This window comes from Strigops habroptila, chromosome 16 (genome assembly GCF_004027225.2).
Source record: "Strigops habroptila isolate Jane chromosome 16, bStrHab1.2.pri, whole genome shotgun sequence".
Taxonomy (NCBI): Eukaryota; Metazoa; Chordata; class Aves; order Psittaciformes; family Psittacidae; genus Strigops; species Strigops habroptila.
The window spans coordinates 8,326,950-8,349,262 of NC_044292.2; the positions used below are offsets into that span (position 1 = coordinate 8,326,950).

The 22,313-nt window shown below is 40.2% G+C and overlaps 1 protein-coding gene across 8 annotated transcripts in view; it reads left to right on the forward strand.

Moving 5' to 3' along the window:
* CFAP74 (cilia and flagella associated protein 74) overlaps window positions 1–22,313 on the forward strand; it is a 38,120-nt gene that overhangs the window by 15,479 nt on the left and 328 nt on the right. For 6 of the 8 annotated variants that reach the window (XM_030508206.1, XM_030508211.1, XM_030508210.1 and 3 more), the window contains 20 exons: window positions 1,136–1,248; window positions 1,622–1,744; window positions 2,876–2,997; window positions 6,423–6,551; window positions 9,176–9,263; window positions 9,875–10,048; window positions 11,104–11,237; window positions 11,881–12,157; window positions 12,638–12,745; window positions 13,434–13,588; window positions 14,794–14,928; window positions 15,311–15,420; window positions 15,802–15,857; window positions 16,324–16,443; window positions 16,711–16,863; window positions 17,709–17,838; window positions 18,373–18,527; window positions 19,560–19,698; window positions 20,458–20,585; window positions 21,062–21,196. In XM_030508206.1, the coding sequence (XP_030364066.1) occupies window positions 1,136–1,248; window positions 1,622–1,744; window positions 2,876–2,997; window positions 6,423–6,551; window positions 9,176–9,263; window positions 9,875–10,048; window positions 11,104–11,237; window positions 11,881–12,157; window positions 12,638–12,745; window positions 13,434–13,588; window positions 14,794–14,928; window positions 15,311–15,420; window positions 15,802–15,857; window positions 16,324–16,443; window positions 16,711–16,863; window positions 17,709–17,838; window positions 18,373–18,527; window positions 19,560–19,698; window positions 20,458–20,585; window positions 21,062–21,196 (2,684 nt within the window). The other 2 variants (XM_030508207.1, XM_030508208.1) reach the window with 2 other exon arrangements.

Sequence of the window (22,313 nt, forward strand, 5' to 3'; positions counted from 1 at the left end):
AATAGCTTACTGACACCATTATATCAAAAGCAGCAGCGACTCTCGCTTCTTGTTAGTGATCCACAATTCAGTCTCAGAAGAATACAGAAACCAACTAGCTTACAGAAACTGCAAAATTGTTATCATCATTCTTGTCTCAGCAACTGAATACTCACTGCTCAGAATAGAAATCCACATGACAGGTTTATTTTTATAGTCTGTAATTCTAGGAACAAGGAAGCAGAAAGATGAACCTTCTCAGACATTTTCCATCTCGTTCCTGATGTTTACTAGGGGCTTAATGAAATCCAGTGTGTAGAAGAGCCTTTCCTAATTTCTTTATATCTGTATTCTTTAACATTTCTTCTGGATATTCATCATTCTAACTTCAGGAAACAAAAAGTTCCATGAAAAGGTTGTGTGTGGTTTTTTTCTTTTTAAATCTGGAATCTGTATTGTGAAATGGAGTGATTCCATAAATCATGGTGGCTCTTCCCACAGAACACATACCTTTAGAGATGTTTTCGGACCTCAAAACCAAACCTAAATGTATGTTCCATTGCTGTGGCACGTGAACACACCTCATGACACCTTAATCTTTTTCCAGGTTAATGTGAAGCAGGTGGTTGCCAGCTGGTTACAGCCATACAGTCCAGAGTTAGCTCCATCTCTCTCAAGATGCACCAGTTTAAGGCACTTTGAAGCTCCAGTGGGAGACTGTTTAATTAGAAAGTAGTTATTATCGCAGCTGTTTTGAAGATCAAGTGAAGCAACACTTCCACCTGTTTTGCAGGTCCTCCTATCTGCCTTGCCTTGTTCCACTGAAATTGTTCTCAAAGCCTAGTTCATTGTTTCAGCTGAGTTTTCATTCCTTGATGTAACAATCTTCAGTATAAATTTCAGCCTGCTGAAACATGAATACTATTACTCTGCAGTGGAAAGCTCAGGTGTCTAAGATGGGCTTTGGGACTAGGGCAAAAATGACCAAAGAGTATTCCTTCTGGACACTTATTTCTTCATCACTGTTAAGCATTGTTGGATTTGCAATATTGACCAAAATCAATGTACTTCTGCTCTGTTTGATATTTTTTAATGAATAAATGCACACATCCAGCATTGTGTCAGGTCTATATGTGGGTTGTTTTTTTTTCCCCAGGACATCTCGGTCAAGATATATTAAATTCCAGATCAGATCTAGACACAGGCACTGCACATGATTTAGTGGCATTTTCTCCTGAAGAAACACCGGTTGAAATTATGCTTGGAAAGGTAATGAATATCCTGAGCTACAGGCAGGATTTTCACTAGTCCAAGCCTACATCAAATAAATTGCTTTGGCTTCAGTGGGAAATGCTGAAGTGCAGAGAATCATAGAATCCATTTCTAGCCCACTAGGCTTCACTGTATCACAGTTAATTCTTGAAATGAAATCACATGACACATTTGCCCTTTCATTTGATCTATAAAGACTTAATTTGAGTTGGAAGATTCTGTATACTGAATAGTGTGTTCAATCTAGTTACAAACTAGGTATAGTAGACTGTATAAAGTGAGTATATACTGCTGCTTTATTTCAATACAAGTTATAGCCAGCTGCAGTAATACAGTAATTTTCATTACAAGCATGTTACTTCTTGTTTAGGTTACTGAAGGTGAAATCGAACCCTTCAGCTCAGTCAAACTTCAGATTCTGTTTGTGCCAGCTGTCCCTGGGGATGTGCGGGCAGAGTTTGTGATCGTGTTTGACAACTCGGACTGCAAACCAGTGAGTGATTTTGTGCAAGACTTGCTTCAAAACACTGTATAAAAAGAGTTTTAAATCCTCCTACTTCTGCTTTCCCCAAGAATTAAAAGAGCTCAGAGTCCTACATTAGAAACAGGAGAAGGAGGGAGAGGACAGATCTATTTATGGGTATTATAAGAAATAACAACAAGGTGCCATGTGGTTGTGTATTGTGTGGTTTGATGGGAGGTAACTTTGTAAATCACGGTCCTTCTTTCTGATGCAGTGTGGTTATTAAACCTGTTGATTCTCTTAAATGTAAATAATCACGCTATTCCCATTTTATCAGACATCATACTGGAAAATATCTAACGCCCTGGAAACAAATACAAAAGCATTCTTCTCTACTCCCAACCCACATAGTTGTTTTCTTTTTTTTTTTTTTTTTTTTTTTTGAGATATTGGAATTAGAATTATTTAGCATGCAATAGTGAAACTGATGTGTGAAAGCTGGAAGAGATGACAACTTCAGTTACCACTTCAGCTGTATTTTGATTCTACACTTTATTGGAAGCACTTTATTGGAAGCCAAATTCTGCCTGAGAACAGTTCACAGAAACTTGCCAAAAAAAACCCAAAAAAACAGAAACAAACCTCCCAAGCAGCTCAGTAAGCCAGTCTTGGCTCTGCAGGTGGAGTCATCTACAGAAGGAGCTGCAGACATGTACTGAAGGATCATGTTATCCAAGCCTGAGCTTTGTGGTCACTGCTGTCAGACCTGAGGTTGTTGTAGGAAGTACAGCACTGTGCTGCCATCACTGTATTTCTTTGCTGGCTAAACAAGCTGCAGTCTCTTGAGTTTCTGCATTATGGCACATTCACTTAAGCTAGGTGCACTTTAAATATTTCTTTTTGGTATCATGGGCAGCGTGCAATTCCTTCATGTTCTCTGTCAAAGAGCCCACATCAAAGTATAATTCTTTTTCTGCTGCGACACTGTAACATCTAGGGTTTATTTTACAGATAATTTTCACAGCTTTGCTTAATTAAAGAACCTGTTGCAATATGACTAATAAAATATTTTATTTAGCTGTAGTTTACAGCAGAAATTCTTGCTCTGTCTAGATCTGTAAGAATTTGAGACCATAAAACTAATAATTTCTGTATTAACAGTTGTGCTTTAGTGCCATTGGAGTTTCTATGGATATGCCAGTTTGGGTGCTCAATCCCAACATCGATTTCAAGATCTGTATGTATGACCGACTCTATCAGGATTGCATTGTCATTCAAAGCAGGTGAGTGACCCTTTCGTTATCAGCTGCCTGATACAGTAGCTGAATAATGAGGTCTTCAGTCACAGGTGATGTCTTGAGGTTCCATTGTGCCAGGCATGTCTTCTTGTCATAGGAAGCTAAAGAACAGTTTTGGTTTTCCATGACATTTCAAGAGGACACCCTGATTACAACCCCTTGGGTTCCACGCTGCTGTGGAAATTGGACTTGGTCATCCAACTATCCCAGATTCCCAGACCCGCTGTAGCTAGGATGTATCTGGGTTAATGTGTGTGTTTCCACTCCTACAAGATTACCTGTATTGTGCCTGTTCTGTGGAATAACTGTAAGGTCCCTAGGGAATAGCAATCCCAGAGTATGATCGTGTGGAATTTGCACACTAAATATAAGGGAGATAAATGTGTCTGAACTTAAGTGCATGTTGGGTATAATCGATTCAGCCAGGGAACTTTATGAAAGGATATTTTGTTATTTCTCATCTATTTTAATTAAAATCCATGGGAGATTATGATCTGGAAGCTGGGTTTATGCCAATTGTTTATTGAGAAGGTCACTCACCAGTCTTTCCAGACTTGGGATATGATGCTGGGTAAATCATGTTAGTCCTTTTTCATCTGCTATAAAATGGGCAAGGTAAAACTTCTCCTTACCCATATAGGCCTTAAGCACTGCACTGGCGTGACACGAACATTGGAAGTACACAGAGAGTGGCCAAATGGCAGTTTACAGGGGAAGAAGTACCTGGGTGTTTCTGTAGTCCAAATCAGTAATGGCTGGAGACTGGTTCTGTTTGCACTGTGACATAAAAAGAATATTTTAGTTTATTGTCTCTAAGAGCTTTCACGCTATGAGAGAGTGTTTAAGTGAACTTATACTCTTATTTGTCTTCAGGTGCTTCAGGTTTCTTTTCTCTACCTAGTGCAGTCACTACTGGATGCTTCTTTTAACAATTTGCATTTCTCAGATTCTATTTAAATAGGATTAGGGTGGGTTTGTGGGAGGGTGGGGGAGAGAGTGGTTCTGTAGAAGGCATCCATTCTAAACCGCTTACCAGAATTACAGGCTGCAGAGATTCTTCACAGTTGGAAAGAATTGAGTAAAGCTGTTATCTCAGAAATTCAGCTTACAGATATGACAAGCTCAAGTTGTTATGTAAGTGATTTTACTTGGTCTAGATAACCCAGGGATAAAACTTGGAAGTATAGCAGCAGAATAACTCTTCTAATGAAAACTTAAGATTTCAAGGGATGCCAAAGATAGAAGCTGTCAAATTGCTCAGGGCAAAATTCTTAACAGAGGGAAAAATCCTGCTAATCCTTTGCCAAGTTTCACTAATTTAAGAGCACGTAATCTGTGGTATGTGCCTTAGTACCTTGGCAAATCAAATCTTGATTTATCTCCCAGTTCTCCATAGCTAGGAAAAATTGCCATTGTTATACACTTGTTTGGGCTGAAATTCAAAGTATTTCACGTGCCAGCATATCCTGTCTCAACTTTTTGTTCTGCAAAAGTAGATAATTTCCTCATTCAGATGTGGTGACTGAGAAGCTTCTTCCTCTAATAGCTATTGGCATTTTTCTGTAGCGTGTATCAGAGGATTCCTCATTGTACACAGTACATGTCAAACCACTTCTCAAACAGAATGAATTTCGGCTGCTGAAAATACATAGAAATTACTGTCAGTCAAGAAGAAGTTCTTAGGCTGGACTAGTAAGTAGCTGTATTGTAATTGCAACAGTGAAAAACTGGGGAAAGGTGGTCTGACGAAGGTCTATGGCCTGGAACTGTGCACAGAAAAGTGATCCAGCGCCAAGGACAATGACCAGGCTAGCAAAGAAGCTGTCAACATACCACCAAAGAGAATAATTTGTTACAACAGCTTTACATGTGAACTACGTATCAGTTAAAGAGTTACTACAGTGCTGTCTGTGCTAATGCTTGGAGCAGCCATTCACTGAAGGAGGGCAAAGGTACAGCAGCCCAGCTGGAAAGGCAGCTTGTCTGACAACTGCTGGAAGCCTTAGCTAAGGAGTCTGAAGTTCAGATCCAGTAGATGTGAAATCTTATTTGCATAACTTCTAGAACAGAGATTCTTTAATTAAATGTTAATTACATAAATACTCCTGCTATTCAGGAATACTCTTACAAATTTCTGCTCCAATCCCTAACCAGTTATAGCAATAAAAAGCCAAAGCAAACCAATCAACAAATAAAAACTCTAAAACACTGAGAGAATTCTTTAGCTATTCAGGGCAAAATGTGACCCAGACTTGAGGAAGGCGATGTGTTCAAATAGTCTTTTGTTGGCTACCAGCACACACAAACATCTGCCAAGAGCAGAGCAGAAAGAACTTGCCTGTATCTTCTTGCTGCTGAGATCTATGATACTGTAGTCTATAGCAGATGTAGAACACCAAGTTTTCGGGTTAGATAGCTCTGGCATGTAAGTGCCCCAGCAAGCCCTGTGAGATTGCAAAATGTCAGTTAATACTGGTTATGTTTTGGGGGTTGGTTTTTATTTTGTGGTCACATCAGTAACCAGGCAGCATAAAGGATGAAAGATCTCTTACCGGAATCCTGCCCAATACAAATCACTTTTCAAAGTATTTTCTTTGGCAGGTTATAATCTGCACTGCTTTAATGAAGTAGTGTATAGTTCTCATAGATTGTCAACAGTCAGAAATCATTCCAGGCTCCCAGTACCACATGCTGTAGCTGTTGATTTAGAGCAGACCATCTGGACTGACAGCTTGTAAACCAGTCCAGGAGAAGGAAAATGACAAGCTGAAATATTTGTAAACTGCTTGGCAATTTTGCACTTGGCCATAAAATTCCAAAGCAGGGTGTGGTCTGTGGCTATCACTGTGTTATAATATGGGCAGAATTCAGTAAACAGGGAGATGTTTCCCAGCTTCCAGTGTGCCATTCAGAGGGCAAACTGATCACAGGTTTTAGCAGAGGAACTGGCAGTAGCAGCTTAGCCCCACTGTGACTTCTAGCCCTGTAGAATCTCTGCTGTTAGAGGAGTTATAGAGAACTGTGAATTCACATCTACTTAAAAAGTCACCACAGTTTTGGGGAGAGACATCAAAAGCTGCAGTGCTCTCAGTGCATTTCAGGCATCAGACGGCTACCCCCCCCCCCCCCCCCCAACCTGAGCTTGAGTGTTTTTCTTGCCTGTATAGGTTTAAGTTTTGGTATTGAAGCTGTTGAGATAATTATGATGATAATGAGGAGGCCTGGAATTCACAAACTGGGTACTTGTTGATGGTGTAGGTGTATACAGGTTCATAGTTTTGGTTCTTCTGAGCACAGGCTGGGACATTAAGCGCTTGTGAGCTGCTGAACCAAACTCCAAGAACAAATGTTGCTGAGATAGCAGCACAGGTACCCTCAAAGCCACCTAAGCGTGTCTGATCTGTTTGCAGAGCAAAAGCCATGCTACATTTGAAGTTTGAAGTATGCAAAGAATTGAGTAAGCACATGGAGCTGCTGCCAAAAACAGGTTACATCCAAGCTCAGGCATCCTTCAGCGTCCAACTGAAGTTTCTGCCCAGGTAACAACACGAATCTTTCCAGTTTTTAAAACAGTGTCTGTAGGAGGCTGTCAGTGGAAAACCTGAGCAGAGCTTTTTCTCTGGATTTCACACTGCTGGTGTCAATGCAGTCCTAGTCTCCCCCCTTTCTCCCCCTTAAGTTGCCAGATGCTCAAGGAGGAAATTAACTTGGATCACATACCTGTGAGGAAATGCTCTTCCTGTGGTGACAGCAGCAGTGTGAAAATCTTTGCAGTTGCATTCCTGGTAGGCTGTTCCTGTTTCTGTGGGAAGCTATTCTTATACAAGAGAGAGGTTATCTAGGCAGGTGGCTACTTCATGGATCACTGATTAAATAATTTCTGGACAAGAACTCCTGTGCTTGCTAATTAAGGTAAGAACAGTTGGACTTCCTCTTCATATCTCTCCTACCCACAGACATGTTTCTTCAAGATACGAATGTATTGATCTTGAATTTCATGTGGCATTTTATGTAACATCTTCTAAGGTGCTAAAAGCCTTATCCCAGCATTTCTTTTGTCCATTTCATGATACGTCTACATATACAAATGGAACTCAGTTATAAGAAACAAAAAATTTAATTTTTTTTCAAATTTAAATAAAGAGCTCCTGCTGACCACTGTTTACTTACCTCATCATTGCCATCCTAAAGAATTTAGCAGGACATTTATTTTCAAATATAAAGTAAATGATATAGATCTTAGTTCTGGTGTGCAGCCAGATACTTCAGAAGCTTCTTTGTTGGTTGCTGCTGCGGACCTGCTGCTTCTGTCATGTAGGTTATTGAGTCCTATTGATGTAGGTATATTTGGATTTTCACTGATGCACTCAGCATCTCTGGATGCTAAATTGATTTTGAAATTGTCACCAGGTTAGTATTCAAAGAACTAAGTGTTTACAGTCCTTCCAACATCTCGCATCCTATCAGTGACCATTATTATGGCATTTTTCCACTCCTAAACTTCAGATGCTGCAAAGTACGTTACACTTACAGAGTGGATAGAGGCATAGCCTGCATTTAGAACATAAATCTTCCTTGGAAAAAGAGGAAAGCTTCAAAAAGGAGATTTGATGAGATTATGGCATTTCTGACACACACACACAAAAAGTATCTGGCTGTTTTGGCATACAGATCAGTTTTAAAAGCCCTAACACACTGGAGAAGGGTGTGTATGACAGAGGATGAGCTTGCTACAAGCTGATGTGAAGTACTGAGCTAGTGACACATTTCTGAAAATGTCTCCTTGTTGACTTGTTTTCATAGGCTCTATTAATAGAACAGCTGTATTAGAAGTAACATGAAAGTAAAAAGAAACCCTCACCCAGCAATCCTCACTGAGTAGGTAGATGGCTGAAGGCTTGGGAAGTTCTCCCAAGAACTCTGGGCACACTGAACTGCTCAGTCAGATGTGACCATACTCGCATCTTTCTGGGTATCAGAAGCAGACATTTTTTGTTTAATTGAAGGCAAATTCTCTAATGTGCTGACTTCCAGAATTCCCAAATACCACGTGTTTTAGTTTTTCTGCATTTGGAACTAGTCCTGCAGATGCTGGCAGTCTACATCTGATTTGTCTTTTATGCTTCTCTTTAATTGCTTTTAAGCATGAAAAGGCCATTTTCAGAGAACTATCTGAAGGATTTCAGTATCTTTCCCCCAAGGCATAATAGCTAATTTAGAGTCCATCATTGTGTATGTACAGTTATAATTGTTTTCTTTCCCTCTGGATTATTTTGTAATAGATTAATTTCTTCTGCTATTCTAATGTGCTGTGACAAAGTGAAAGCTGATTCTCTATTCCTACCTTGTATTTAACTCCAGTTGCCATCTTTAAACAAGTTAGCAATTCCTTTGAAGATTACCTAAAGTCATATTTCAGACTTGCAGAATAACCTTCAGCAAGATTTCAGATCACCATGGTGACCGAGTGGGTGCTATTTATTCATTAACTGTTCTTTAACAATACATTAAAAAATTGCATGTAATTCCAGCAGTAGTAGTAGGAACATTATCACTGTGGGGACCTAAGAACAGGAAGCAATTCACTCTGGGGCTGTAAGACACTATAAATAGACCAGCAGAGCTAAAAATTCTGCAGCTTTCGTATTGTCTTGGCTTGAAGTCTAAAATGGAGCTTATGGTAGCAAGATGCTGCAGTTACAGAGAACCTGCGTTTCTTATAAATCACTGCTCTGGTAGATAACCAGACACCGTTGCTCTGCAAGTTTGTTTCACTTTATTTAGGACTGTGCTTTGCAGTGCAATTGGTTCTGTCTCAAAGCAGCTGGTAATTAACTGACACCAGTGTCAAAGGAGAATGATTGCCTCAGTGGGGTTGGGTATGTGCTGTGGTTGCAAGAGGTTTATATTCTGATTATAATGTAAGCTTTATATTTTTCAGAATTTAAAATGACTGGATGGCATTTTAAAAAAGGATAAATGGATGCAGACCTCTCTGAATTAACTTCCTTAAACTCCTGTGTGTCCAAAATCCTGTCTTTAAAAATAAAAAAGCCAACATGAACAGACAAAGTCAATTGTTCTAACTTCATTTCATTATTCCCCTTATCTAGAAAATAATCAAAGTATTTTTATGCAACTGAATGTAGTTTTTGATCTTTAGGCACTCTCTTCCTCAAGATGCAGGGAGCTATTTTAATGAAGAGACAAGAATTCTGGAGGTTCCAGTGACAATACTCATTGTGAATAAGGTTGGGGATTTTTCTTACACTCGTTATTGAGCTGATAGTAGATGTAAATTATTTTAGAGAATGCTCACTTGATGATGCCTAATCTTAGATGACTTCTCTACTAGTTGGAGACCGACAATAACAGTAAAAGGTGCTTAAAGTGGTAATACAGATTTGAGAGTGTCTTCTTGCCAGCATATTTACCATATGGAAAGCTAAATCCTTCCTAGTCAGCACTCATCTATTCCCTGGTAGTTTGTTTTGTATCAGGGAGTCATTAGGTACCATAGCACAATCTTATTATTCTGATCTGTACTGCAGATGTAGCGTGTTCTTAGAGTTGACGTTCCCTGGAGATGCAGGTGTGAGTCCATCCTAGCATAGGGAATTTGAGATACAGGTATTATTATTTTAATTTTGCTTATCAAAGAGGCATTTTCTATTGCTTATTTTTGGAGAAAAGTGAGGCTGAAGTTCACAAGATAGGTATGTTACATTTATATATGTTATTGTCAAGGAATAGAGTAACTTTTTTGCAGTTATCTTTTTGGATGATATTACACTTAAATCCTTCCCTTACAATGCTACAAGATGGAGATTTTCATCCTGTGCTCTTCTTGCATTTGTTTCAGGCTAAAAAAGTTAACATTACTGTCCATGCAATAGTTACTACTTCTGATCTGGAAATCAGTCCAGCACAAATCAATTTTGGATACTGCACAATCTATGAAGCTGTGCAGGCAAACGTTGTGCTAACAAACAAATCTATCTTGCCACAAGAGTTTGGATTTGTGGGGCTTCCAGAGGTATGTAGCTATCCCACACACACCTCTTCTGGAATCAATATAGGTTTAATTATTATGAAAGCATGTTTCAATGTGAGTGTAAATAAATCATAACTGGTTCTTACAAACCCATGGAAATGCTTCTGCCTGCAGCACTGTGGAAACACACAGGTTAGGGGAGTGAGCAATATCACTCAGTTTGCATTCCAAGGCCTAAACAATTTAAAGCAGGATAGCCATGCCTAAACTGCTTATTGGGAATCATTGCTGATAATCCCTAGGTATTTCTGACTGACTATAAGTTGACGTGGCAGCAGAATTAATCATAGGAGCTGCTAGTTTTGTGGGGGCTAGGTCTGCTGAATTAGGGGTTTTTTTGCAAAAAGTTAGCTGTTCCAGCTTCATAATAGCATGATGATCGGAGTGTGAAATGGTGGAATCAGAGCTAGAGGAACCTGACATTTAATTAGGCATTCTCTCTTTCTCTGCTGTTTTAGGTATTAAAATCAAGGAGTTGGCTAAAAGAAAGTGGTATCTTCAGCTTCCTAAAGCTTTACTTCACAGCATGTGTTTCCTGATTAGTTTAAAATGTGACATTCTTGAATCATCATCAACTCAAAAACAAACCAATGCACATTTGTAGATATTAAACTGGTCCTTGTCACTATGGTATCTGCACATCACACGGGAATCAGCTCCTCAAAAATACAGGGGGAACTTGAGATTTTCATCATATTTCATTCAGTTGTCTATAGAGAGTAAATAAACATCATTAGAGAAGGGTGAATACTGTGGATGGTAAGAAGCTGGGGAAGAGATTCCACTGAAGTCTGAGTTAATGGATTCAATGCCTTTCAAGTTACTTTGAGATTAGAAATCTGCACATCAGTCAGACGCTAGTCACTGACTCAGATGAAAGCTTCTCACTAGAAGGTTTTTCTGTTTCCCTGATGTTTGTACATTTAATAACAAAATGTTCTTATCTTGCCAGTAATGGCTTATTTTAATTTATTAAGAATTTGATAATTTACCTTTTTTTATTAATAACAATAATTTCTTATCCTGCCGTTTTTAAGTTTGTTGAAATTCAGCCCAATGATGGATTTGGAATTCTTCTTCCCCTTGAAAGCCTGACGCTGGACATAATCTTTAAAGCTAACAAGGCAAAAGATTACAGCTTTGAACTAACCTGCAAGTCAGAGATTAATAGGTATGTTAAGAAACTGACTGAGTAGTAGGTAATGTAGAAGTCTAAATCACACTGGATTTCCACTGTTAAGCTCATTCAGAAATTAAATCCCCACCTACTCTGCAGAGGTAAGGCTGGGATGAGTATGTGGGACAGGTAGGGATTCTCTAGTTGATCAGAGCTGCTCAATGCCTGTTAGCTTCATCCTTCACTTAAGTATCTAACTTTAGTGAGGTCACTTTTCCTTTCCCACCTGAAGTTTATCCTTGTCACATATCCAAGCTACAAGTTTGCCGCAGGTCCTTCTAACCTGCAATGTTCTGCTTGCATTTTTCAGCTGAATTACTGAAGGTTTTTAGTATTGTTATCATTATTATTATTATTGTAAATGCTTCATACTAAACTAGTGCTACTAAAATAATGATGGCATAAACTTTGATTTGACTGGATGTATTTCCAGAAGTTCACAGAGGAAGAATTAAAACAGGGACTCTAGCCAATTGTGCATTAAAAATAGATAGTATTATTGTTCATCTTTAGGCAAAATTCCCATTGCAAGCTTGAAATTTTGCTTAAATAGGGACTACGGGATTAGTTCCCTATTTTCTGGGCTGATTAAGAGACTATTTTATGCTGAGGCAATTTGTCATGTGCTTATTTTTAGACAATTCAAGCTGTCATGCAAAGCAGTTGGAGTCCACCCACCTCTTGAATTGTCTCATTCCTTGGTTCAGTTTGCTGCAACAGCTTTAAATGGCGTGTCTACAGAAACACTGTACGTGATGAATCCCCATGTGAGCGTCAACCACTTTACTCACACTGTCCCAAGGATTGGCAATGGGGAAGCTGCCCCTGTTGGACCCACTTCATTTGAATTCTGTGTGCCAGAAGACTGTCCAGTGACAATCACACCTTCTGTTGGAACTGTGTTGCCTGGGAAGGTAAATTGACTTTAAACATCAGGTGTTCTGCCAAATCTTTTGATCAACCACATCCCTACAAATGCTGTCACTTGTAAATAAAGATCAAAATGTAAATTACTATTAGAACAGCTGGAATATTTTCTGTTGTTTGAAATAATGTTTTAAAGCAGACACGAGGGGTTAACCATCAAATCTGGCTAGCGTTTATGGGAGTTTTCAGCCTGGATGTTCTTTTCCAATGTTGTCATTATGGTTGATTTGAAGAATGCTGAGAGATCAAAAATATTGACTGTGTAAAACCAGCCCACTGTAACACAGGAGACATCCAGAAAACTGCAAGTGGCCTTATCCTCAGGATCATTTTATTTGCTGGAAAAAAATCTTTGCATTTGTGAATTGTTTGCTGTGATGTCCGTGCTCCTGTTGAGCTCTGTAGGTGAAACATGCATGGAGGGATGAATTTTGCCAACCCCCTTGTGTGTGCTCTCTTGCTCCCAGAAAAGCTTCATTCAAGTGTCCTTCAGACCAACACTGTCAGATCAGCTCATCAGAGAAGAGGCAGTTCGGAGGCTGTGTAGAGCAGCTGCAGCAGGGGCAGAAATACAAGTAAGGGATGCAAAGAACCGCCACGTGCTGTTGGGCTGTTACTTCCACATATTTGTTTCTCTGGATGGTATTTTTATCATAAAATCATTTGCATATTAATGAAGCCCAAACTCATGATCCATCTAGGACTTGTTTATAAGGGATGAGAGTAGGACTGTACTGTTGCACTTAATGTGTATTCTGTTTGCTGAGCAATAATCTAATTTCACACTAACAATTTCAAAAGCATTCCTAGAGGATTTTCTTGCAAACGCTTAGTACAAGTACTCTAAAAACCAAAAAAGTTTCTACCCTTCTTGTGGGTTGACAGCATACATGGACTTCATATGTAACGCTGTGGGTCACTTCATTTAAGTGAGCCCCTATGGTTGTCTTTAATTATGAGATAAATAGGGAAAATTCCCATGAGAGCTACAGTCTCTTACTCCTCTGCTCCAACAGGGGAGCTCTTTTTTTAAGACGGGATAAAATATGTCTATTCCAATTTAATTTTACATAATGAGAAATGTAACTACTGTGTCCGTGGCTTCTTCCCATGATCCTGCTGCCGTTACCACGCTTTATACACCCATTTACCTCCCTGGTTCTGTATCCTTGGGTCAGGGGCCATGTATTAGTAAACTGATGTCTTAACTGGGTTACTGGTGATCACCCTCAGTGTGTAATGTCTCTGTGTGTGCATTTGCAGAAAAAGAAGAAAGACGAAAAGAGAGGGGGAAAGAAATTAAGTGTTTTCATTACCAGACAGCAGTCTTCCAGGCAGCCTGTAAGGGATGGAGGCAGCAAATACCCGAGTTCTCCATGCAGTTCTGAGCAACCAAAATCTGAAGAGTTAAGGTCTGAGTAAGTCAGCAAAAGCATCTTGTACTACTTAGACAATATTCTCCTTATAAGTAGTTTAATAAATCTACTAAAGCCTATAGGTAGACAAGAAAGCAAAGTGTAGAGAAAAAATAGCTTTAGCTGTGTTGCAAAGGCTGTTTCCAAAGTTAGCACTGCTTATGCCACACAGCTGTACCCTCTCATGTAAGCACAGAATCCCTCTCTGCGTGGGAGGGACTGAAAACTTCAAAGAATGTATTGGGAAGTGAGGGAATTTGGCTGAACCAATGAGGGTAGTGTTTTAAAAGGCAATGAGAAAGCTGAACTTAGTTACCAAATGAAACTACTAATAAACAGGCCTAAGAGAGCTGCATACCTTCAACCCAGATAGAAACCATCCAAGGGCCCACACCCATGGGCTAATTTCACTTTTTGGGGGGTTTACCTAGTTCATCATATTATTCATGGTCATCTGTAGTCCTGAAAATGTCACAATGCTCTAAAATGTGCATTTTACATAGTCATTTTACGATATGTGTACCTCAGTAAGGAATAACATTAATATCACAGGCTATCTAGAAACTTGGGTACCTAAATGAAAAATGATAGTTGAGGTCCCTTGTTTAGCATATAATTCACCTTTTTAGACCCACACTTCTGCCTAATCTGAGGAATTTAACAGTGTTGGAAGTAAATACATGCTTAAATACCAGGCCTTTGGCTGTGCTGGATGTTGAGTAATTTTGTCTAAAATCCCATGTTCCTTGCAATCCATCCATTATAATTTTTAAACACTTTCAGCACAAGTCATAAAAATAATATGCATATTGTAAAACTCACGTTATGAAGCATTGCTTGGCACACTGCATTAGAGAAAGGTGATCATGTGTGTTTACATAGCACTGGCATGATGTAGAAGTACTGGAAGGGACTGGAATACTTGAAGTATCCAACATAAGGATCGTATTGAGGAATTTGTAGTCATTAGTATAACATGTTTTGTTTGAGGTTTTAATTTTTATTCTTTTTTGGTGAGAAAAACAAACCACTTTGTAGGGTTGGGTCCATTACTGCACATCAAGAGAGTCACTGAGATTCAGTTACCTTCAATTGTGAATGTATTTCTAAGAAACAGTAAACACAAATAGCTCAGTAGATATTTGATTTGTTTTTCTTTTCCTTGCTCTGTCACTTACTGAGATAATTCTTATTCCTGGATTTTCTAGTTCTAAGGCCTATGTGGCAGCCCAGGCTTTCCTGATGAGGACTTTCAGTGGAAGATTTGAAAAATACATCATACCATGCTTTGTTGCAAGTGGACAAATCAATGAAAAGAAAGGCTCTGAAAACTTAAGTTACAGGTAGATATTTGCACTTCATGATAGCTCAGAAATTTGAGGGGAAGTGGTGGGCATGTTAATTTACTTATTTGGGGAGGAAATAGGTTTTCTGATCTTGATTACTTCATAGGTCAGTGGTAGAAACTCATGCTTACAACCCACTAGTTGGGTAAGAATCAAACACGTGAAATTAAAGCAGCTTAAAGAATAAGCATGTGGAAAACTTAAGCCAGATGAAGCTCATCTTTCTGCTTAGAAAGACAAAAACCAGCCACCCCAAATTATGTATTGTTTTGTAATACCAATTTAATGATATCCTGTGACATGAGCAGAATAAGAACAGATTTCTGACAATGTGTTTCTTTATGATCCAAAAGCAAATAACCTTTTACTATCTCTCTAGCCCCTACAATACATTGTATTTGGAGTTGCACTGTCCAGCTGTAGCCCCATCTGTTGTGGTCACTTCAAATAATGGCAACAATACTGTCGATTTTGGTGATGTTGCAGTAGGTATGAAATTTGAATTCAAGTTCTGAGTTTTCTCTATCTGATGTTTTCTTCTGAGTGTGGTTTTGCATTTCCTTTTACATTGTTCAGTTGATTTTCAAAACTCAAGATAGAAATTAGCCCTGTAATAGGTACTTCAGTGGAAACTTAGGAGACTATCTGGCCAGCTGAGGCTTGTGAAAAAACAGGCTCAATCCCAAAACGTGGAATTGGAAGCTCTGTAAGTGACTGTCCAAATCTGGAAGTGTTTTGGTGAGCTTTGACGAGTGGATTAGCCATAGAAATTGAACAAATGTTTGGACCAGGTAGAAGCATGACTTAAAGGAGGAATGGTACTACATGAGTGAGCAGCATAACTTTTGGAAGCGTTTTCATTCCTGTCAGGCCACAGAATGATGAAGCGACTTACAATACAAAATATCTCCCCGAAGAAGCTGGAAGTATCCTTGTTTGGAACACAGGAGTTAACCTGTTGTTCAGCTCCTGTTTAATTTGACTTTCTATTTGGAGGAGGAACTGTTTGACACTAAAGCAAGTAGGAGGTAGCAGATTTCAGTCTCAATACATATCTTTCAGAGGGAGGCAGAAGGTAACATGAATAATATAATGGACAAGCCAAGGGGACCTACTGGAAAGTGAGTTCTGTTTCACTCTTTTACTGAAATCATTCTGTATAGAGCCAAACCTGAGAAGCACTTAACCACCTTCCAAAGAGTGTACGGTACTGATGACTCAGCTGGGTTTAATGCAGTATGATAGTGTTCTTTTCTCTGAGTTACTGATCTCTGAAAAAGCTTATAGATGTTACTTCATACATCTTCAGTCTGAGCAATACTTAGAATCTGTTCTTGTATCCTTTCCTTCAGCCTTTGTTTATAAACTTTTCCTTGAGCTGCACAATTTCAGCTAGGATTCTCAGTTCTGAATCCCAACGGTCCCTTCCTGTTGGTCAGAGCAGTTGGAATGCTTGAGCCAGGTGAAAATAAACCCCTCATCATCTCTTTTTGTCCCAACAAGAACAAATGGGTGAGTAAGAGATACAACAGTAATGGGGGGAAAAGAGGAGAGACAAAGAGGTGTAACTGGGTGTGTGATGTACACATATTACTGGCTGGGATGAGGCTGTATAATAGGAAAAACTTTGCTGCCTGTGCCTACCCACTCCTAACATTTAGGTCTTTGTCAATGCACTAAATCTATGGGTAATGGACCATTTGTGGGAGGGGGGCAGTTGGAAGGGTGAGGGATGTCTTCCTTTCAGCAACTGGGCTAACACAGATATCCTCTGGCCAGTCCTTTGAAATGCTGGATATCTGGACGGCAAAGACCAACCTAACCCTGAGTATCACTGGCCGTGGGGTGACACCATCAATTGTTTGCTCTGTGGAAGAAGTACTCGATATGGGCTATGTCATAGCCAAAGAGAAGGTGACTTCCACATTCAAGGTAAATCCCTCTGTGCTGAACCAAAAGCATATCAGCAATTTTTGTAAGGAGGAAGGGGAGTTCTGTAGTTTTTAGTCCAACAAAACACAAGGCCAAGTGGCAAACTGTAGACAAGAACACACCTTTAAAGGCAGTCTGACAGAGTGATCTGGTGCTGAGACACTTTCAGGGTGAAGGTTACAAAGCTGTGCAGGGAGGATCTTGTTAGGTGCTGCTGTCCTGCCTGCAGCCTCTACACAGAAATAGAGCCAGTACGTTCTATAAAAGAAAAAGAAATGGTCTGTGGGAGCTCCATAAATCTAGCCAGCATGCAAAGGGAATTAAGACAGAAATGGCTCATCTTTTACCAGTGTTAGAACTATTTGCCCTCTTTCTCTATTCTGCCCATTACTGCTATCCCAAATGAGGCTGTTCTGAGTCCAACCAAAGCAGTGACAGGGGTACATGGGCGAAGTGCAAAACTGGTCCTGCAAAGACCACACAAGGGTCTGCCACAGTGCAGTTGGGGGACATTTAACCAGTTCACTCAGTCATATACTGCAAATTCCACAGACTCAGAAACAGGCCAAGAGCCTCTCCTCTCAGATTCTGCCTCAGTATGTCAATAACCAAAATATATTACCCTATGCAAGACTCTTAAAAGGAGCCTGGTCCCTGTTTTTGGGGGCAGAGCTGTCATGACACATCATGGGAAGCAATAAAATGTGCTTTCAGTGGCACCAGAGCACACAGTAAAGCAGTAATACAGTGAAATAAATTCAGCCAGTTCACTAACTGTAGATCCTATGGGCTTGAGAATTGATTTTTCTTAATGAAACTGCTCCTGTGTAATTTAATGTCATCAGATACAGAACACTTGCATGTTGACCCTGCGATACTCCATCCAACTAGATTCACTTTCACCAGCAAGAGACAAAGATCGTCAGAGGCTTCCGTCCTTTATTACATCCTCTTTGCAAAGAACAGAGCTTGTTGGTAAACTTTTCTTTTAGTCTTGTACCTCTGTTAAAGGCTCTGAAGTACAAAGCAGCAATACTTTATCCTGTTGGATCTACACAACTGTCAAAATCAGGGGCATAGCATCCCTGAAATTAGACACAATTTTGTTTCCCGGTAGGAGCTGTGCTAGTTTTTTCAATATGTGTGGCTGTAAATTTATGCAGCCTGAGCAAATATCCCTAAGTAAGGAGATACTGGTGTTTGAATCTAAATAAACCCACACAGTAATTGCGTATTAAAGGTTATATTTAGGGGCGTCCATCTCTGTAGAAACATGTTAGATATAGGAAGGGTTTGGTGATGCTGCTTTGGTTCCTCTAGAGATGAATGCATTAGACTTGTAGACGGCTTTATTGTGTGTTTCTAACACCCTCTTCTGCTGTGAAACCATGCATTGGGCTTATTTATTTGCTGTTCCAAAAAAAGTTAAATGGATTTAAAATATATGAAGAAGTAAAATTAAGCTGTCCTGCTCTCCTCCTTATTTCTATCCTCGTTTTTATTTGCCAGGAACACAGAACTATAATGGCCTAAGTGTGTTCAGCATCTTTCCAACAGAGGGAGAGATTGTTGCTGGGAAGAGTCAGGATTTTGTTGTTACTTTCAGTCCTGATCATGAAAGTCTGTACTATTCTGACTGTCTCAAGGTTATACTCTTTGGCAAGGTGAGACAATCAAAATCCCTGGATTACAAAATCAAAGTCTAAATATGACCTGCAGTGGTTTTCATCAGCACGGGCCTTAGGAGTTTCAAATAATTATACCTAGCGGATAGTATTCATAGGCAGAAATATCTTGATCAAATTAACTGATGTAGGTAGGAGATAGCAGCTTTGGGGCCCGCTGACTTTTCAGGTTTTAAATATTTGGTTATTAATTGATGACAGCAGACACTTGGGGTTTAGTCCTGTTTTCTGTCCACATGGTGTAAATGTGAGGTGATGGGAGGTGGGCTGCTGCCATGCTGCTGAGAACAGCTCCAAGTGGGTTCTCTGCAAGTAGTGTTTAATGGCAGTGGAGAGCAGAGCTCCACGTGTATGGTGCCACTGACAGGTGCACCAAGCACCAGGGAGCTGCTTCTGCAGTCACACAGTGTGAGGAAGGAGGTTTCCATCTGTAGAGCAGCCCCTGAGCTTAGATGGAGCCCAAGTCAGGATATACAGGCTGGCAGCACAGCAAGGGGCTTTACACCACATCCAAAGAGACTGAGCAAAAGTTAATAAAGAGTGCCAGCTAAGGACGATCAGCAGGCATGGCAGACATGGAGCACAAACCATCTCCAAGCAAGTAAGTTCTGTTTCTCCCATTACAAGATTGGCATCTCCAGATGATCTTTGGAATTGCAGTTAAGAATGCAAATCAGAATAAGATGAAGATGAATGGAGACTGGTCCTAGGTCACAAACTCTAGCAAAGTTTGGCAGCAGATAAGTTTTGCCTCTTTTAGTGGCTTTAGCATAAACAGCTTGTCCAGTGCCTTCCTGAGGTTGCTTCCCAGGAATGAGGGGCTGCTTAAAAAAGGAGTGGACAAGGCAAGGGGGAGATGTGAGGTTGTTGCGCTAGAGAATGGGGCCCCTTGGCATCTATGTAGGCAGGTGGTGTAATAATTTCTATGCAACTGTTGCTGTTGTGTCAGTTTTCCTGCTACATCGGTACTTACGCTGTAACCTGCATTTGACACATTCTTGTCCTGCACAGGAAGTAGCCCGTGTGATCCACCTAAAGGGTGCAGCGAGAGATCATCCCGTGTTTGTGGAAGGGGGAGTTCCACTGGATGTGCCCGTTGAGTCCCTGGCTGTAACACCACCCCTGTCATCACAGGGAGCACCAAAAGAAGGTAACATCCTACTGCTTCATTACAAAACAGGGAGTGACAAGGCGTGGGCATGTTCCTCATCCTTTCAGAAATATTAAATTAAAGATAAGTTTCCCAGAATCAGAACAAATAAGCATTATGGGATGGGATAGCAGGAAACTTGCTTTTAAGGAAAGATTTTCTTTTCATTTTAATGCAGTTATATCTTAATGACCAACTTCTATCTTTGCAACTTACCTTGTAAAAATTATTATAATTTAATACTACTACAAAGTATTAAGATGTATTTGCTTTCTGCACTTCTGACTTGTATTAAATGTGTATAAAATAATTTCATACATAATAACATATCCTGGACCTTCCCAATTGTATAGTTATGAAACAGGCACACTTTCAGGGGATTGCATTTATCCTTCCTTAATTTATCAGACAGGATCTGTGTTCAGAGACAGTGCGTAAGCAAATCCTAGTTCCTGAGCTATAAATAAACCCAAACACATACAATACACAGGTAGGAATATCATAAGCACAGCATATGTGCCATGGGGCTAGAAAATGAGCAAGAAACTTGATGAATTTGCAACTGCAGATTATGCAAAACCTTGTTGCGCTTAATTCTTCACCAAGCCTGTAAGAAGTCTCACCTTATCTACACCACCTCATGAATTTACCACAACATCACTTCGTTTTGAACCATCCTGGTATAATCTATGCCTGTTCCAAAACGATAATCACCCAGTTGTGACTGTATCCAAGTTTAGTTGAATTGACTATGTTTAGAGCTGCAAGAACCGGTGAAGTTCATTCTCCTTGATCTGGAGTACACGAATGCAGAGAGTTCTCCAGTGCCAGCAGTGACAGAACTGAGGATGGGAGCCATACAGACATCTCGTGTTGCATCCAAGAAGGTGAAGAAAATTAAAATTTAATTAAAAGTGCAGTTTTATGTCAGGTGCTATAAAGAATACTGACAGAGTACAGATGGCTACTGGTCCTTTCTGTCAAAAATTCAGTCTATAAATTCAAACATACAGCTTTCAGGGTTTCTGATAAACTCTAAAGCATTAGTGTTTGAAAAGGAAAGATAATTTTTCAGGGGCTAGTATGAGGGATTAGCAGTGTCATATTAAGTCAGCAACAAAATTTAGCAGTTTGCTCTCCTAATTCTGAATACAGAAGTTTGAGCACAGAGGTGGATTACAGGTCCAACCCTGTGATTTTAGTGTAGTATTTTGTGACAGCTTGGCATGTGAACAAGATGAGTAGTTGGGGTTTCAAAGGGTGGTAGTAGTATGGCAAGCAGCATCATCTGGGCAACGCCGCCTTTAATGAGCAGTCCTGGTGCCGGCTGTAATGGGTCCTGTGCGTGTCCTGTCTCCTGCAGCACACAGAGTTCGCCTTCCATGACCTGCCGCTCCTCCACCAGAAGGGATTCGCTGTTGAACCTGCGCAGGGAACGATCGAGTCGGGTCAAGTCAAACGCATCCGTGTTTCTTGGGTGCCACCTGCTGACTTTTGCGTAAGTTACACTTGGTGTACGGCATGTGGCAGCTGTTTTCACCGAGTTGTGGGAGAAACACAAAAACTGATCTTGAGGCTGTCAGCAGTACAGGCTGTTTTGACACATGTAGTTACCAAAGGGAGCATAGGCTGGTAGAAACACCGATAGGAGAATAAAAGTGGGAATAATATGTATGATTTGGAGGCTTGCAACCTCCCCACGGACTTGCATTCGGTGGTGTGGTGAAAAGAACGAGCATTAGTCACTTGCACCTTACACAAATTAGTGACCTGTGAGAAGTTATTGTGCATTATACAGTGCCAAAATGCTGATAATGACAACTCAGACACAGCTCTGATCACATTGACGTGAGCTGTGCAAGAAAACCTGCTGGCACAGAACTAAGTTTACATGGATCATTGTGCCACAGTATTCATGTTTATTTGGCTGTGGGCTGCCTTTTCCTAGTTGTGTTCCTAGAACTCAGTGGGGCTTTTTTATTTTCCACTTCATGAATTGCTTTATGAACCCCGTTTCCCTGGCTGGTTTTGCCTTTTTGTGCTGCAGAGTCTGGGTGTAAGACCCAAACGTCTCTGCAGGGCTGCGTTTGGTCCTCCTGATTCATCTGCTTGGGCATCCCTGGAGACTGAAAGAGTTTACCTCCCTGGCTGTTGTTGTGAGCTGTGTGGGAGGGCTGAATGAGTAGCTTGTTCCAAAATTAAAAGATTGGTGCTATCATGTGCAGAAAGAAGTTTCTGGCATGATGTATCAGGTTGACATCGTGCCTCTTGGTAACCACTGGCTGTTACACAAGATTTAATACTAACTCATGGTTAACAGGACCCATTTCTTTCCCAACCCTCACTGCAGCATACTCTGTTGCTGCTGTGCCCAGCTGCCATGGTTGTAATGTGGTGATGCTATCTGTAGCACACTGGAGATAGAATGCTTGGTCATTGCCACTTACTGCGCTATGAGCATCGTGTGGGGATATGAAAGAGCCAACAGGGTGGGACAAGGGGTAATCTGTAGCTGTAGCTGGTGCGCCTTACCACTTAGATTCAAAATACATGGTTTAGACCTTGATAACTAACCTGTTATATTAAAAAAAAACAAACAAACAAACAAACAAAAA